Raw genomic sequence first — 17,096 nt, 5'->3', positions numbered from 1 at the left:
TTTGCAACATTTTTCTCTCTCTCCATAGATGTTGAACCATTTACCACCTCCTCCTCTTTCGGTTTGTCATTCACTTCTTTCCAGAAAGCTGAGCACTGACAGTGTTTGTATATTACCTTTCTGCCACCCCAAAACAATATAAAAAGATATGCACTGTTTGGTTTGAAGATTAACCATGATTTTTAGTTACAAAAATGGCAATGCTAATATCTGTAACCTCTTCTACAATGTGAATACTTCAAGAAATAAAACATTTCTATGTATTTGAAGAATAAATCATGGTCTAATAGCTCAAAACATTGTTGGTCTCTTTTTAAAAAAAAACAGTATCCTCAGAAATGTGAAACTCAGGCCTGATTTGAAATAGATGCTGAAGATTCAAATAGCCTGGCTGAGCCAAAAACAGTGGCCAGAGGGAAAATGAAACAGATGAATAAATTTAAGACCTGAGGGAAAGGTGACACTTTAGCACATCCAGGACTGGACTTTAATCTCATGGCATAAATGTGGTGGAGAAATATACTGCACAAAACATACAGAATTAGTGTAAGCAGTTTATGTGTAGAACCTGGCATTGTGTTTTTGGGCAACAAGGGGAACATGCAAACAAGGGAAGGGGAAGGGGTGAAGTACACATCTTTGGTAATGTTATACACGTGGGAAGATAAACTACTGCTGGAAATAGTCAGGGTTTGATCAGATGATTGAGAGCAAGGGCTTCCTTACTGTAGCAGTTAAATGACACATTGAAGAACGATAGATGTTAAAGCTTATAAAGAAGCAAGCACAGATGATGTATTATTATCACAAGGTCTTCTTGTGTATTTTTAGTCTGAAGTTTTGGTACTATGGTTTAGACAGTTTGGAGAGAAGTGAAAAATGGATTTAAGGTTGTAGATTCAAGAAGCAACACTATGCTCTAAGACTGTACATGAACCAAAGCTTTGGAGAATACAGAGGTGAAAAGTAATTGCTTGGGAGAAGACATGATATCGATATCTGAGATATACAGCCGTTAGCATGGGATCAGGGAAGAAGCTGGATGATCAAAAGTTTAGTAAAATAGTCTCGAGGGGTCAAAATTGGTAATTCAGAATGAATGGGATGATAGAAGAGAAATTAGAATGAGATATGCTATTGCAGGTGATAAGCAACAGAGACAACTGAACGGTGTCAGCTTTAATGACAATGAAGTTTACAAGGTGACTGCACGTCTCGATGGTGAGAAGGGAAGAAATGAAACGGCTTAAATTGCCTTCAGCTCCCAGCCAAAATACATTTAGTTTGCAAAACCCAAATAGATAAATAACCAAGACAATGTCACCAGTGTTATTTAATTTTAACAGAGGCTTTGTCAGCACACCAGCTCCTGAATTATTGAAATGCAATGAAAATTCATTTTTTGCCTACCTAGTGTATGGTATAGTACAAAGTAGGCCAATACTGTTGGCACAAGCTATTGGATATCGAGCACAAAGCGAAACAACCGATGTCATGGTCTCGCCAAAGGCCTCCTGAACCTGCTCCACCATCCCACCACATGTCAATTCTTCAATCCTGAGATGAGAAAGAGAGAAAGTAGTTAAGACTAAAAGTAATTTTTAAAATGTTAATATGAATTGGTTAGGAATTCACAGAAATTCACAGCACACAAACGATTTCAAATGCTTCCACACTATCCAGAAAAATAATCTAGCCTAATCTCACTTTCTTTTTCTTGGTCTTGAACGCTTACTCAACTACTTTTCAAAAACAGAACAGAACTTCCACCTGAAACAATATTTAGGCTGCTGGTTCGACAAAGTTACTAGACTCTTAGTTATTAGACTCCTGGCTTCTGTCTTAATTTTGCATCAATTACTATAAATCTCTATTCCCTGGTTATTTACCTGCCTGCTGAAGAAAGTGGATTCTGACCAATTTTGTTTAGGAATCCTAATTTTCTCTTCAGCATCTTTTGTTCCAAAGAAAATAATCCAACATAGTTGATCTTTCCTCATGACAATAATTCAAAAATTCTAGGCTATGTCATCTTAAATCTCCTTTGTTCTCTCTCTTGCATCTGCTGTGCTGCCACTTGCAATGGTTTGTGAGCATATCCTTCTACATGTAATGTCGTTAGCCCCCTCTAATTGCATCAACAGATAATTCCCCATATTTTATCAGTTTTTTAGCTGGTGCATTGATATCTTCCTCCAAGCCACAACATTTTCCTACAAATTACATGGCTACTTGTATCTCTGCAAATTTCTAAAATCAAAGCCCTTACATCTAATTAATTTAATCAAATGACCAACTATTAGAACCCTACAGATCCTAAAACTATGAAGCCTTCTAGTTAAAAATACCCATTAATTATCATCTTTTACTTCCAGATACTTCACCATTTTAGACTCAAGGTTAATTTCTTGAGATCTCCCTGTTAACCAAACCAAATATATTCTCATCGTTGACTTCACCTAGTTAGCTCCATGTTTGGCACTGAACAAATTCTGCTGAATAATACCTATAAATTATTAATACTATTTTACGGATTTTTTTCCATTAACTTTCTCCACAGCAAGGTTAGACCTACAGGCCTGTAATTACTCCAGTTATCCCTTTATAACTTCTACTCAAGAAAAACATTATTTAAAATTTAATATTGCCTCACTGCAATCCTATAGGAGATAGGTTAACGCCACAGAGCTATCCAGCATTATAATCAACATTTAGAGTTCATTAAGATAAGATACATCTTGATCAGGAAAGTGCTCTAAATGGAATCTAATGCACTGGAGAATAAAAAAGAAATCTAATCACTTTGTTGGCAATGTGCCCACCACGAACAATTACGGAGCAGCAATATTAACTATGGAAGATTTCCCTTACATTTGATTGGAGAAGGCAAGTGAAAATATGCACACAATTAACAAGAAATGCAGCTTCAGACGACATGCCACTGAGGCTGAGTCAGCACCAAAGCCAACATTTGTGAACACAATATCAATACTCATGTGTTGCAGCTTCCTCTTTTGCAATTGGGTTGATCCCTGTACTGGAACAGAACAGAAAGATGTTCCATTCCTCTAAATTAGCATCCCTCACAGTAAAATAGCTTTTGTTGTTGTTTAAAAAAAGGATAGTTGTTCAGCAGCAAAAAAAAAACAGAATGCCAGAGGAATTCAGCAGGTCAGACAGTAGTTGTGGACTGAAATGAGCAGTTGGCGCTTAGGGTCAAGCCCCTTTAATCTTCAAAGAGTCTGAAACATTGACAAATCATTTTCCTCTGTAGATGCTGCCAGACCCACTGTGTTCCTCCAGCATTTTGTTCTTCACTCCAGAGTCCAGCATCCACAATCTCTTGCAATTCTATAGTTGTTCACTCCTTGAGGTTCATAAACCAAGAAGAAATTGAACTCACCATGAAGAATAAACAGTTTCTTTTTATTTTTCATATGGTCAACAGCTTACCGTGGTCCTCCCTGAAGGACAGTGGTTACAGGTCCCACCAGATGTGTGACACCACCAACACGGACCGCTGCTGTCAGTAGTTCACGCATATGTACAAGGGCTTGTTTCCTTGTGTTACCACGCCGCCATCGGGTCTGAGCAGCTGAAAGAAAACTGCTGCTCGACACCTAAACAAAACAAAGATATAACTTTTGAAAGCTATTTTTGCAAATCTCAACAGCAAAAAAAATATTAGATTAACCCTTTTGAAAGCAATGGATTTGTTAATTTAAGATGATGACATTACTGATGTATAGTAGCAAGTTACATATTTGGAAGCAAAGTGAAAAATCAGGTGAATCTTCCACTAAATTATGCTTTATCTAATACTTTGTCATAATTTCCCAAAAAAAGAGCTTACAACAGCTTAGTAGGCCAAATTATACTTAATATATTAACCGAAGTATATAAACCATATATAATGTTGAAATTCATCTTCTTGCAGACAGCCACAGAACAATTCACAGAGAGTGACACATTACAAAGACAGTCATACATCCACTGTTCGAAAAAGAACAAATCATGCAGACCATTAAAAAAGCACACAACAGAACAATACATCCAAAGGAGTATAGCTTTTCCTTTACTGGCTTACTGCAGAATTTAACAGTAAACTTGCAAATGAAATATAATTATCTAGAAAGACTAACACTTACAGCTTGGTCAGGATTAGTCCCAATGAAAGCGAAGAGCTGTCCAAGCAGCACACTATATGTTGGCTTGTCACGGCTATCCTCAATGGTTAAGGACTGAAGCAAAGTGAAGGAACTGCTCCGATGACTATTCCCATGGCGTCTCCTAGAAGGTAGACAAATCCTCAAACATCTATAGTTCAAAAGTGGCCTATTGATATTAAAACGAAGTGATTCTTTATGGGCAATGCACATGTACACCATACATAAAGCATCAAGATGATCAGAAATATGTACAGGGACCAGTACAGCATCTGCCAGACCCTTGCCCACTCACTTAACCCATCTAGACCTCTCTGTAGACTCTCCGTATCTTCCGCACAGTTTGCTTTTCCACTCAATTTATTATCATTAGCAAACTTAGATTCACTACACTCTGTCTCCTCTTCCCTATTGTTAATGCATATCATGAACAGTTGTGGGCCCAGCACAGATCCCTGTGGCACACCATTCACCATTGACTGCCAACCAGAGTAACACCCGTGAATCCCAACTCTCTGCTTTTTATTAGTTAACTAATCCTGTATCCATGCTAATACATCACCCTCAATTCTATGCATCCTTATCTTAAGGATATATCTTTCATGTGGCACCTATATAACCATATAACAATTACAGCACAGAAACAGGCCATCTCAGCCCTTCTAGTCCGTGCCGAATGCTTACTCTCACCTAGTCCCACCAACCTGCACTCAGCCCATAACCCTCCATTCCTTTCCTATCAATATACCTATCCAATTTACTTTAAATGATAATATCAAACCTGCCTCTACCACTTCTGCTGGAAGCTCGTTCCACACAGCTACCACTCTCTGAGTAAAGAAGTTCTCTCTCGTGTTACCCCTAAACCTTATCGAACACCATTTGGAAATCCAAGTAAACAACAACCATCTGTTCCCCTGTATCCACTGCGCTCGTTATATCCTCAAAGAACTCCAGTAAGTTTGTCAAAAAGGACCTGCCTTTGCTGAATCCATGCTGCGCCTGTCTGATGCATCCACTTCTCTCTAAATGCCTATAATGATTGCTTCAAGCACTTTCAACTATAGATGTTACACTAACCAGCCTATAGTTACCTGCCTTTTGCTTACATCCTTTTTTGAACAGTGGCATGACATTCGCCGTATTCTAAACCGCCAGGACCTGCCCAGAGTCCAGAGAATTTTGGTAAATCATCACCAAAGCCTCTACTGTAACTTCTGCCATTTCTTTCAGTACCGTGGGATGCCTTCCATCAGAACCAGGGACTTATCTATCTTCAGGCTCACAAATTTGCTCAGCACTACCTCTTTAGTGATTGCTATTGAATCGAGGTCCTCATTTCCCATCATATCCATAACATCTCTCTTTGGCATGTTAGACATGTCCTCCAGCATGAAAACCAATGCAAAATAGTCATTCAAAGCCTCTGCCATTTCCTCAGTACCCAATAACAATTCCTCCTTCTTGTCCTCCAAGGGACCTACGCTCACTTTAATCACCCTTTTCTGTTTCGTATAATTATTAAAACTTATACTATCCATTTTTTACTTTGTGCTAGTTTATTTTCATACTTTAGCTTCCCTTTCTTTACTGCTCGATATTAGAGGTTCTTTGTTGCTTTTTAAAGTTTTCCCAATCTTCCAATTTCCCACTACACTTGGCGACTTTGTATGCACGAGCTTTTGGTTTAATGCCTTCATTTATTTCCTTAGTTATCCAGGGCTGGCTCTCCCACCCTTACTGTCCTTGCTTTAAACTGAAATATACTTTTGTTGAGCACCATGAAAAATCTCTTTGAAAGTCTTCCACTATTCCTCAACTGTCCCACCATACAACCTGTTTTCCCAGTCTACACTAGCCAAATCCCCCCCCCCATCCCATTGTAGTCTCCATTGTTTAGGCATAATACACTGGTTTTAGATCAAACTACTGAACTCTCCATTTGCATGAGAAACTCAATCATACTGTGATTTCTCTTTCCAAGAGGATCCCCAACTACAGATCACTAATTTTACCTGTCTCATTGCAAGGACCAGATCTAAGATAGTACGCTCCCTTGTAGCTTTAGTAACACGGTGTTCAAGAAAGTCATCAAGGATGCATTCTATGAAGTCTCCCATAACACTGCCTCGATCAACTTGATTCACCCAATCCATGTGCAAGTTAAAGTTCCCCATAATAACTGTTGTTCCATTCTTACATGCCACAGATATTTCTGTTTACTGCCTGTGCTACTCTAATGTTATTATTCGGTGGCCGATAGACAACTCCCACCAGTGATTTTCCCCCCTTACTATTCCTAATTTCTACCCAGATGGACTCAACATTCTGCTCCTTAGATCATACACTCTTTCACTATCACCCTGATCTCTTCCTAATTAAGAGTGCTACCCCACCTCCCTTACCTTCCTGTCTATCGTTCACTATTACCTGATATCCTTGGATATTTAATTCCCAATCCTCTCCACCCTACAACCACGTCTCTGTAACGGCCACTAAATCATACCCCTTTGTACTGATTTGTGCCACAAGTTTACTTGATGGAGTAAAGGGATAGGTAAATAGGGGTATAGATTAAAAGAGATTAAAAGACAATGATTAGCTAATGATCAATTACCTTATGTTAGTTGTTGGACAGCCAAAAGGGAACCTTACCCAGGACAAGTGACGTACCAGACACTGTTCCCTAATAGTGTTAGATATAGGTCTAAATAAAGAATTGTCTGGTTGCACAAAGCATTTTGAGGTATAACATAACTATATAGGGGAAGGATGGAGTGTGGGGGGGGGGGGGTAGAACATTCGGGAGTAGGAGGAGGTGTCAACATTTGGAACTGAGGTGTATCCATGCTAGCCTTGGCAGAAATAATTATAACTAACCAATAATGATTTTACATCTAATTGTATCTTAGCATGTGATTGAAACTATTCTAAAACTGTATTAACTCACATAATTATAAAATTTCCTGTAATGATCAATGTTATAAACTGTGTGGAATTGTGTTCGGGGGAGGGCAGTGTCCGGACTGGCTCTTTGGGAGATCAGTCCGTAACTTCCCCCATAGAATGCTATGAATAAAGGATAAAGGTTTTATCATTTGCTTTATGGTCTTATTGCGTCCTTGGTACTTGCGCCTTTGCATCGGGTCAATCCGTCTTTGACATACTGACCTTGTTTTGAATACTATGGGCATTCAAATAAAGTGTCCTTACACTCATTGTGCTTTTAAAATCTTCTAATCTTTTACACTTTTGCACTTGATTTTTGTTCACACTACTTACTTCTTTTTTATCTTTTGCTTTTTCTTTATCTTTATCCACAATTTTCTTTTTTACTTTACTTCTCCAACCTGTTGAACTCACCCCGCTACTATTTAGTTTAAAGCCCTATCCACAGCCCTAGTTATGCGATTCGCTAGGATCCAGGTCCCATCACGATTCAGGTGAAGCCTGTCCCATTGATATAGCTCCCTCCTTCCCCAATACTGGTTCCAATATCTCATGAATTCAAATACACTTCTCCCACACCAATCCTTGAGCTATGCATTTAACTCTATAATCTTCTTGACCTGATGCCAACTTGCACATGGCTCAGGTAGATTATCACCTTTTTGGTTCTGCTTTTTAAGTTAGTCCCTAGCTGCTCAAATTCCCTTAGCAGAACCTCTTTCCTCGTTCTACCTATGTCATTGGTATCCACATGGACCACGACAACTGGATCTTTCCCCTCCCACTGCACAGGTCAGATAAATGTCCCAAACCCAGGCACCAGGCAAGAAACACAGCCTTTGGGACACTCTATCCTTGCAAAAGAGAACTCTGTCTATTCCCCTGACTATACCATCCCTAATTACCACAACATTTCTCTTCTCTCCTCCCTCTTTTAAGGCTCCCTGAACTACGGTGCCACAGTTAGGTTGCTCATTGTTCCTACAGCATCCACACAGGGAGCAAGAATCTCAGACCTGTTGGACAAGCTCAAGGACTAAGACTCCTCCAGCACTGTCTCTTGGATCCCACTACCCGCCTCACTCACAGTCACACCCTCTTGCCTCTGACCACAGACAAAATCTGAGGCGGCTAAGGTTTTGAGGTGACTACCTCCTGAAATAGAGAATCCAGATAAATCTACCCCTCCCTGATGTGCCACAGTGTTTGAAGCTCATATTCCAGATCATCAACTTTGAGCCCAAGTTCTTCCAGCAGCCAACACTTGCTGCAGATATGGTCACCAGGAACCACAATGGGTTCCACCAGCTCCCACATCCCACAGCATATCCCCTGATTCTGCACCATCCCTTTATTTCATTAGCTGCAATTACATTTGACATCTCCCTAAACTTTTTTCCTCTCACCTTAAAAGGTTGTCCCACGGTATGCTGCCTCAGGAAAAATACTGCTGGCTTTTCACTCTATTAAAACTACTCATAATTTTATACACCTCTATCAAGACGCCTCACATCCTCCTCCGCTCCAAAAAGAAAAACCTTAGGTTGCTCAACCCTTCCTCATAAGACATGTTCTCAAATCAAGTAGCACCTTAGTACATCACCTCTGCACCCTCTCTAAAGCTTCCACATCTTTCCTATAATGAGGCAACCAGAGCGGAACACAATATTCCAAGTGTGATCTGACCAGTTTTATAGAGCTGCAACATTACCTTATGGCTCTTGAGCTCAATCCCCTGACTACTGAAGGTCGACACACCATATGTCTTTCTTAACCACACTATCAACTTGCACGGCCAGGGATCTATGGGTGTGGATCCCAAGATCCTTCTGTTCCTCCACACTGCTAAGAATCCTGCCATTAAGCTTGTAATCTACCCTCAAGTTCAATCTTCCAAAGTATATCATATCATGCTTGTTCAAATTGAACACTGTCTGCCATTTCTCTGCCCAGCTCTGCAATCTGTCTACATCCCTTTAGATCCTACAAAATATTCTACATTATCCGTAACACAATCAACCTTCATGTCACCTGCAAACTTATTAATTCACTCTTCCATTTCCTCATCCAAGCCATTTTAAAGTAAAATCACAAAAAGTGGGGATCCCAGATCAGGTGCTGTGGAATACTGCTAGTCACTAACATCCAGCAGAATATGCTCCATCTACTACCATCCTCTGCGGACAAACCAATTCTGACTACTTGAGCCAAATTTCCATGGCTCCCATGCCTCTTGACTGTCTGGATGAGCCTACATGGTACATTCATAATAAAAAAAAGAAAAAAACACAGCAAATACTGGAAATCAAAACTACAAATAAAAATACCGGAAACACTTTGGTGATCAGGAGGATTTGCATAGAGGGAGGAAGAGTTAATTCCTTGAACTTAACATTGGCCTAGTTGGAAGAGTGTTAGACAAAATACCAATGTCAGAATGAGAATAGATGGAGAATTAAAATCATATGCAATTAGAAGGCAAGGTCACTGTTGCAGTCTGAACAAAGAATCACTGCAGAGCAGTCATTCAATCTCCATTTGGCAATGTTTGCAAAATATCCATTTCCAATCACAAATGAAATGGTTGTGCCAATATGCAAAAAGACAAAGGCAATATTCAGTCAGGCAATTGGCAAGTAACATTAATATCACAAAAGTGCCAATCATTGACCACCTCCAGCAACAGAGTCTCAATATTCAAGCCCTGCACCACCTAACATCAAGGTTGTCAGAAATATGTACTTTTGATCATTAATCATAGGCCATAGAGCAGTACAACAACAGAACAGGTCCTCGAGCCCATGATGTTGTGCCGATCTATATAAACCTACTCCATAATCAATATAACCCTTCCCTCCAATACAGTCCATAATGCTCCATTATTCATACATCTGTATGTCTATCTAAAAGCCTTTTAAAGGTCCCATTGTATCACCCCTGATAATTATTCCAGGCATACACCACTCTGTGCAAAACACCTACCAATGACCAGGAACTGAACTTGACAACCCACATTGACACTATAACCACAAGATGTTGGGTATTACACAGCAAGTGACTTGGTGTCTGATGCTTCAAAACTCCCACCACTTACAAAACACATCAGCACGATGGAATAGATGAGCATTTTAATGAAAAGGTCACACCTAAGGTGCAGGCTACAGATAGACAGGTAAACACCAGAGAAGTAAGGGGAACAGACAGACAGTGCAGGGTTGCCCTGTGTCCATTCCCCTCAGTAATAAGCATACCCCTAAAGGTAATTTTAGGGGAAATAACTTTCTAAAGAGGCCACCAGCAGTAGCTGGGTTAGTGCCACTGCGCCTGGCTGAGGCATAGAATGGAATGATAAAGTCAGGCAGAACAATAGTGATGGGGAAACAAAGAGTAAAGGGCTCAGGTAGGTAATTCTGTGGCCACCATCGAGACTCCAAGATGATGTGGTGCTCCAGTCAAAGATGCCTCACAGCAGGTACTAGACAGTCTGAGAGGGCAGGATGAGCAGCCAGAGGTCACAATCCATTTAAGTACTAATGACAAAGGCAAGAGTAAATCTGAGGTACTGCAAAGGTATTCTAGGGAGCTAGCTAGGAAGTTAAAATGCAGTACACCCAGTATTGAAGAGTCAGGATTACCACCTGTGCCACATGATTGTAAGAAATAGATACATAGTGCTGTTCAATACATAGCTAAGGAGCTGAAATAGAAGAGATATATGGATCACTGGGCTCACTTGAAGGGGAGGTACCACCCATATAAACAAGCCAGTTTGCACGAGTTGGAGGAGAACCCATATACTTGAGTCATTTAAACTAGAGTGGCAGGTGTTTGGGAACCACAGCAGCGGGACAACAGGTGGCAGGATAGAGAGCATGAAATTATTGCATATGGCATTCTTGTCTTAGTTGGTAGGGGTACTAATTTTATAAAAGAGTAAGGAAGTCATGTTACAGATACAGTACTATATACGGTGCCTAAGAGATTTACACAGTACTGTATTTGTAACGTGGAGTGGAGGGCGGGAGCAAAGAATGTTGGAAAGGTGAGGGCGGAGCACTGCAGAAGTGTGGGACAGGTGGCAGAGAAAGAGGGCCGGGGGGGGGGGGGGGGGGGCAGGTGATGTGGGTGAAGACAAACACAGCCCCGAGATACCAGATAAAGTCATTTGATTCCAAACAATTGGTTTGCTGATCATTACAGAATGTCTCTCTGGTGCTTCCCTCACCTCTCCTTTCTCCTTTTCTCAATTCTGATTCCCTTCTCCCTGCCCCTTTCCAACTTCCAGTCCACAATAGAGACCCCTATCAGAATCAGGTTTATGAACACTCAAATTTTTTGCAGCAGCGGCAGTACAGTGCAATACATAACATTTCTATAGTATTGTGCAAAAGTCTTTGGTACCCTAGCTATATATGTGTGCCTAAGACCTTTGCACAGTACTGTATACAGAACATTATTCAGACTGCACTTGAAGTCTTGCACGCAGTTTGGTCACTGCATTACAGGAAGGATATGGAGATTGTGGAAAGGGTGCAGAAGAGGTTTACCAGGATGCTGCCTGGATTAGAGTGAGCTATAAGAGTGGCTATCCCTACAAGGTCGAAGACTGGGTGAAATCTGAAAGAGGTTTTTTTAAAAATTATGCACACACTGGGTAAGCAGACAGAATCTTTTCCCAAGGATAGAAATGCCATACACTAGAGGACATTTTTAAGGTTAGGGGTGAGAAGTATAAAGGTCTGTTTACACAGAGTGGTAGGTGTCTGGAATATCAAGACTAGTAATGGAATCAGGCAATTTGATGGAGTTTGAGAGGGTTTGAGCCATACACATCAGTATGAAGGGAATGGAGGTATATGGATGATAGATACCCAGAAGGAGGACATTTAGTATAAATTGACATCAAGACTGGCACAACATTGTGGACCGAATGGCCGGGTAAGTGCTGTACCTTTCTACTCTCTGCATTACTGGATGAACACAACTGTAACACTAACAACTATCCAAAGCAGGTCTTTCAACTGGGACCCATCCACCACCCTAAACATTTATCCCCTCCAACAATGTCAAATCTATGAGCTCCAGTTACTGGCGTGGGAATTCCAATAGCGGCCCTCAAAATGCAACCGAAATATGGGCAATAGCCACTTAAAAATAGTGCCACCTGCAGCATTCCCTCCATACTGCAGACTATTTTTCTTTGGAAACACATTACTGTTACTTCCTTGCTGCCAAATCTAAATCCTGCAACTCCTTAATCAACAGCACAGTGTGTGTATTTTCTACAGAAAGACTACTGTAGTTCAAGGTGGTTCACCACCACAATCTCAACAGCAACCAAGGACAGGCAATCAATGCTGGCCTTTCAGTAACACCCAATTCTCAAAAAACTAATTAAAAAGAAAGACTAATCTGAAATTGTTCAAGAAAACAAGCACAACATAATTACAATACTGAGAGATATGATCAATACTATGCCAACATGTAAATTAGTTTAATTTTTTACCTCTGATTGGCTCGAGTGAATTCTAAATCTTCATTTGCAATCATTTCTAGGTCAGAGGGTGCTGACATACTGCGTAGGAAGACAGGCTGGCGAACAGTGTGAGAAATCATCTTGGTTTCAGAAGATGATTTGCATGCTGGTAAAATAAGCAAGCATGGAATACATCAGAAAAACAAAGACCAAATATTTGTGATTTTCATGCTTGTCGGCTGGAACAGTGTATCATGCATTTATCAATTCTGTACTTTCATTTTTAAACTGCAGCTATACATCAGTACCAATTTTTCTCTTTCCACATGGATTGTGAAAACCTAAAACCCACTGGGTAAAGGTAGCTTCATGGATTTGATTCAAACTGAATATTCCTGCTTAGTGGCAATCCTTTTCATACCTTGTACATGGGCCAGTACCAGCCTATTTAACAAGTGTTTTGTTGATTATATACTCTTAACTGGACATCAAATCTTATTATACTTCAATTGTTATCAGCAAAATTGTACATTCTATAAGAGAAGTAACATCAGTTCTTTGGCCCTTATGACCTCATAACCTCAGGACCAACACTCCCACATTCTCCCTTGTTGAATAAGAGCACTTAAAATATCAATACCACCATCACCTCAATGACATCCGTTTAGTACAGACTAGAGCTCTGAAGTAAAGAATGTATTCAATATAAAAACAGACCAACTATACCAAAAGCCCACTTCTTCTTATGCCACCCCCACCTCTAATTCAGCATCAGAAGCCATACTGCTGCAGGAACCTGCTCAAGTCCCAACTCTGCTACTTATCAAACGTGAAATATTCTTTATCTCAGTTCCTCCTCACTTACTACGTAGGAAGACAATAGCATTGCCTTCTCTCACCCTAAGCTACTTCATTTCGAAATTTAGCTTGCCCTAATCCTCACCAGTGACAGCTCCAGGTGGCACACTCATTTACTTGAATTTGTTATCCCTTTCACTGGGAATTTGCTGTTGACCATTACCCACAATAACATCTTCTGCCACATTTGTGGAAGAGTCTTTTCAATCCCATAGCGGCCTCACAAGTCATCCCAGAACACACACAAAAAACACTGAAATTAAGTTGTCCTTGAGCTTAAGGTACAGCTCAAAAGAGATAAGATGACCAAAAGCCACTGACTATACTTCATTCCACCCTGTTCACTGTAACAGCTATTATTTCTGCACTTTCTCAGTCTTCATTTTTTCAGTTCTGCCAATGCCACCTTCATTTTTCCTATGATGAGGATTCTAATTCATGGACTACAGAACTCAAATCATCTTTTTTTGTTTCTGCACTTCACTCACCTAGAATCAGAACATTCCTTCTGACCTCACTTTATGCCACACAACAACAGATCAGAGCTTCCATTTCAATGCCCCCCCCCCAAATATATTGTTCCTTGACTTTCCCTCCAAAGCAACGTGTCCACTTTTCAATTGCCTCCAACACCAGCTCCATTGCTCATCATATCAGTTAGGACAAGGCAGGAGGTGCAGCACCATCTTTTGCCTCCTCCATTTCCAGTCTCCAGGACCTCAAGTGCTCCACGATAGAATAGCAATTTGCTGAGATGCCTTTCTACTTTGTGAACTCTGCTGGTCACAATCCAGTTTCCTCCAGATTGGTATAATTAAATGCAGACTGGATGATGTATTTTTGCAACATAGCACTAATCCACAAGCTAAACTGCTTCTGGCAACAGTTCTCCAGCCCACTCACTCCCTTTCTGACCTTGCTCCCCTTGGCTTCACAAACTGTTCTAATGAAAATTCATGGAGCAGCATTGCATTACTAAATTAGGCAGTTCAAAGCCACTGGCACTTGACAGTTATCTCAACAATTTCAGATCATACCATTTAATCTTGGGAGATAAGAACTATTGGCAATAATTCTACTGTTGATGCTTTTCAATTGGACATTCATTTTGTCTCTCATCTGCCCCTCTTTTCTCCTTCTCTTGGCTCAAATCTCCTACATTTTCATCTAGTTCTGACAAAAACTCAATGACTTGAAACAACTTTTCTTTCCCCATCGCCTGCAATGATTTACAGCATTTTTTTGCTCTTTTTTTATTTCTGTACCTGGCGTATCGGCTGGTGTTCCTGAAATACTCCTCGTCAGACCAGACTGTGCTGCTATTGTAACGTGCAACAATAGCTCAGCTCGATTCATCAAGCTTTTAACTAAAGATTTTGTTTTTGATAAGGAATGCGAAGACTTCGGTGCCAAAGAATTCACCTCCTGACCAAATTTCTCTCTGCACAGGAGCAAAGTATTTTTGTTAAGGAGCAGACAAAATAAGCAGCATCAATAATTACATTTCAATTGAAATTTAGACTCATGAGAATGAAGATATGCCCAGTGACACTGGTGAAAGAAACTATTGCCTCCAGGGTCATTTCTTCTCTTTTACAGGTCAGCAACAGTTTTCATCCACAGCCTAACCAGGACATTTGCAGGCTTGATGTTATATTGCATACTGAGTCAAAGTTTGGTGTTGAAACCTGCTCAATTAAGGTGGTCAGCTATTCCAAACACTGCAACATTGTCCAATTCTGTCCCACCTCAGCTCATCCACTGCTGAAATCTTCATCCACGACCTTGTTACTTCTAAACTTGGCTATTCAATCATAAACTGAGGTAATCCAAATCTTAAACTTGAGGTCATTCTTATCTTTTGCTGTCTTGTTCATGCATCAAACACTACCTGCTCACATTGACACAGCTCTCTCCCATTCATGCTGCTATCTTGCTTACTGAGCTACACCACTCCTAGGTAAACAATCCTTAATTTTCATTCTTATTTCAAGTCATTTTGCCCTCTGTCATTTCTAACTTCTTCCACGTCTACAACCCTCAGGTAGCTGCACTCCAATTCCAATACCCCAAATTTAATAATATTACCATCCGTCAAGACAGTGGTCTAAGACTCCCCCTTTATATCATTCTTCTTTCCCCACTTATGATGATCCTGACAAGTACTTCCATATCAAATGTAAGCCTATATCACTTAGGTGGCTTAACATCTTGTTTTTGACGATGCCCCAGTGGAAACCCTTGGGATATCCGACCAACACAAGGTCATATAAAAGTTGAGAGTGGTTTTAAAATTAGGTAGCAAGTTCACTTACACAAGGCCATAAAATGTTCTCTCTGGCCTTCATTTCTCAAATGTAAGCTGAACAAACAGTTGATTTAAGATTTCAGTTAATATTTTCTTACGTAAGGTTACTATGATGACAAATGCATACACCTTGTGATACATAGAGTAGTGCATACTTTTTTTGTGAATTGAGTGAAAAGTCAGTCAACACAGATCTACTGGGAAGTTTCTACTTAGACCACAAGCTATAGAAAATACTATCCTGTGATACTTTCAGTGCAAAAGTGCTTTTTATTTGTGTTTATTCTATCTCAATTCATTCCTTCAAGGCATTAATACATGTTAGCTTTGTGGACTGATGATTGCGGAGCAAATCAACAATTTAATTTGAGTGGTCACAGATCAAGAAATAATCAAGTGATAGTTGGCTGGCTATTTAACAGTACAGGAATTCCAAACTTTCTAATCCCCTTGTTCATAAGTAACAGAGCAACTATAATCTTACCTTAACAAAAGGACAACATTCTCCAAATCATTAGAGTCAAATGGCATTTCCTTTAGGGAGCATAGCAGTTCTAATTCCTTCATTTTACTCTAGAGAAAAATAAAACTATTAAAATTATATTTTAGGCTTAACTCATCAATTTTAGCCAATATATGATTAACCATTACATGCTATGTTTTCTATGCTATCAACATCATAGCTTTCAGAAGTTCATCATAGAATTCCAATTATAAAAATTTCACTTATATTTCACTCTCGGACAAGGTAGTAAAACAGAAGCTGATACTAGGTAAATATTAAGGATATGTACATCAAAAACACCATTTACTCTTATATATACTTGGAATTTGCTGTGGTGTGCTGGCGCAAAATGCAACAATAAACAACACCTCTGGAGGTGGAGTGGAGTAATGATGGTGCTAAATGATGACTCCTTTGCTTGCATCTTCATAAACAGGTCTATTTCCATCTTTAATATCTTTATTTTTCACTTTCAGGGTTCTTTGGAAGACCCTGACCTGGAGTTATACACTGACTTTGGTTCTTTGCGGGAGTGGGACCCGCTCTTGGGGTTTCATAGCCGACCGTTGTTGTTCGGCATGCCAAGGGCTCAGCCTAAGAGTCTGGCTCGGATTTGGAAACCTAGGATCTCGGGGCTCTGGAGACGGGCGGATCGAGGGTCACGGCAGGAGACCCGTGTACCGTCGGAGGAGTCGGGATATTTGCTGTGAGCCCGAAGACCCGAGATTTTCCGGCACAGAGCTCCAAAAAAGCAATGTAACAGACTTTTAACATTGTAAATCAGCGAGCTGTTTGTTATGTCTCCCTGCTTGCTGGGAAAACTGAGACACTGCC

The 17,096-nt window shown here is 40.2% G+C and overlaps 1 protein-coding gene across 6 annotated transcripts in view; it reads right to left on the bottom strand.

Moving 5' to 3' along the window:
- LOC140738468 (probable E3 ubiquitin-protein ligase HECTD4) overlaps nt 1-17,096 on the bottom strand; it is a 318,241-nt gene that overhangs the window by 132,485 nt on the left and 168,660 nt on the right. For all 6 annotated transcript variants that reach the window (XM_073065772.1, XM_073065777.1, XM_073065774.1 and 3 more), the window contains exons 28-33: nt 16,242-16,330; nt 14,715-14,890; nt 12,622-12,757; nt 4,149-4,290; nt 3,454-3,620; nt 1,411-1,557 (exon numbers count right to left, since the gene is read on the bottom strand). In XM_073065772.1, coding sequence (XP_072921873.1) covers nt 1,411-1,557; nt 3,454-3,620; nt 4,149-4,290; nt 12,622-12,757; nt 14,715-14,890; nt 16,242-16,330 — 857 coding nt within the window. The remainder of the gene's footprint in view (nt 1-1,410; nt 1,558-3,453; nt 3,621-4,148; nt 4,291-12,621; nt 12,758-14,714; nt 14,891-16,241; nt 16,331-17,096) is intronic.

This window comes from Hemitrygon akajei, chromosome 14 (genome assembly GCF_048418815.1).
Source record: "Hemitrygon akajei chromosome 14, sHemAka1.3, whole genome shotgun sequence".
NCBI classification, from domain to species: domain Eukaryota; kingdom Metazoa; phylum Chordata; class Chondrichthyes; order Myliobatiformes; family Dasyatidae; genus Hemitrygon; species Hemitrygon akajei.
The sequence above is the reverse complement of the archived record's forward strand: the minus strand, read 5'-3'. Positions and strand labels throughout refer to the sequence as shown.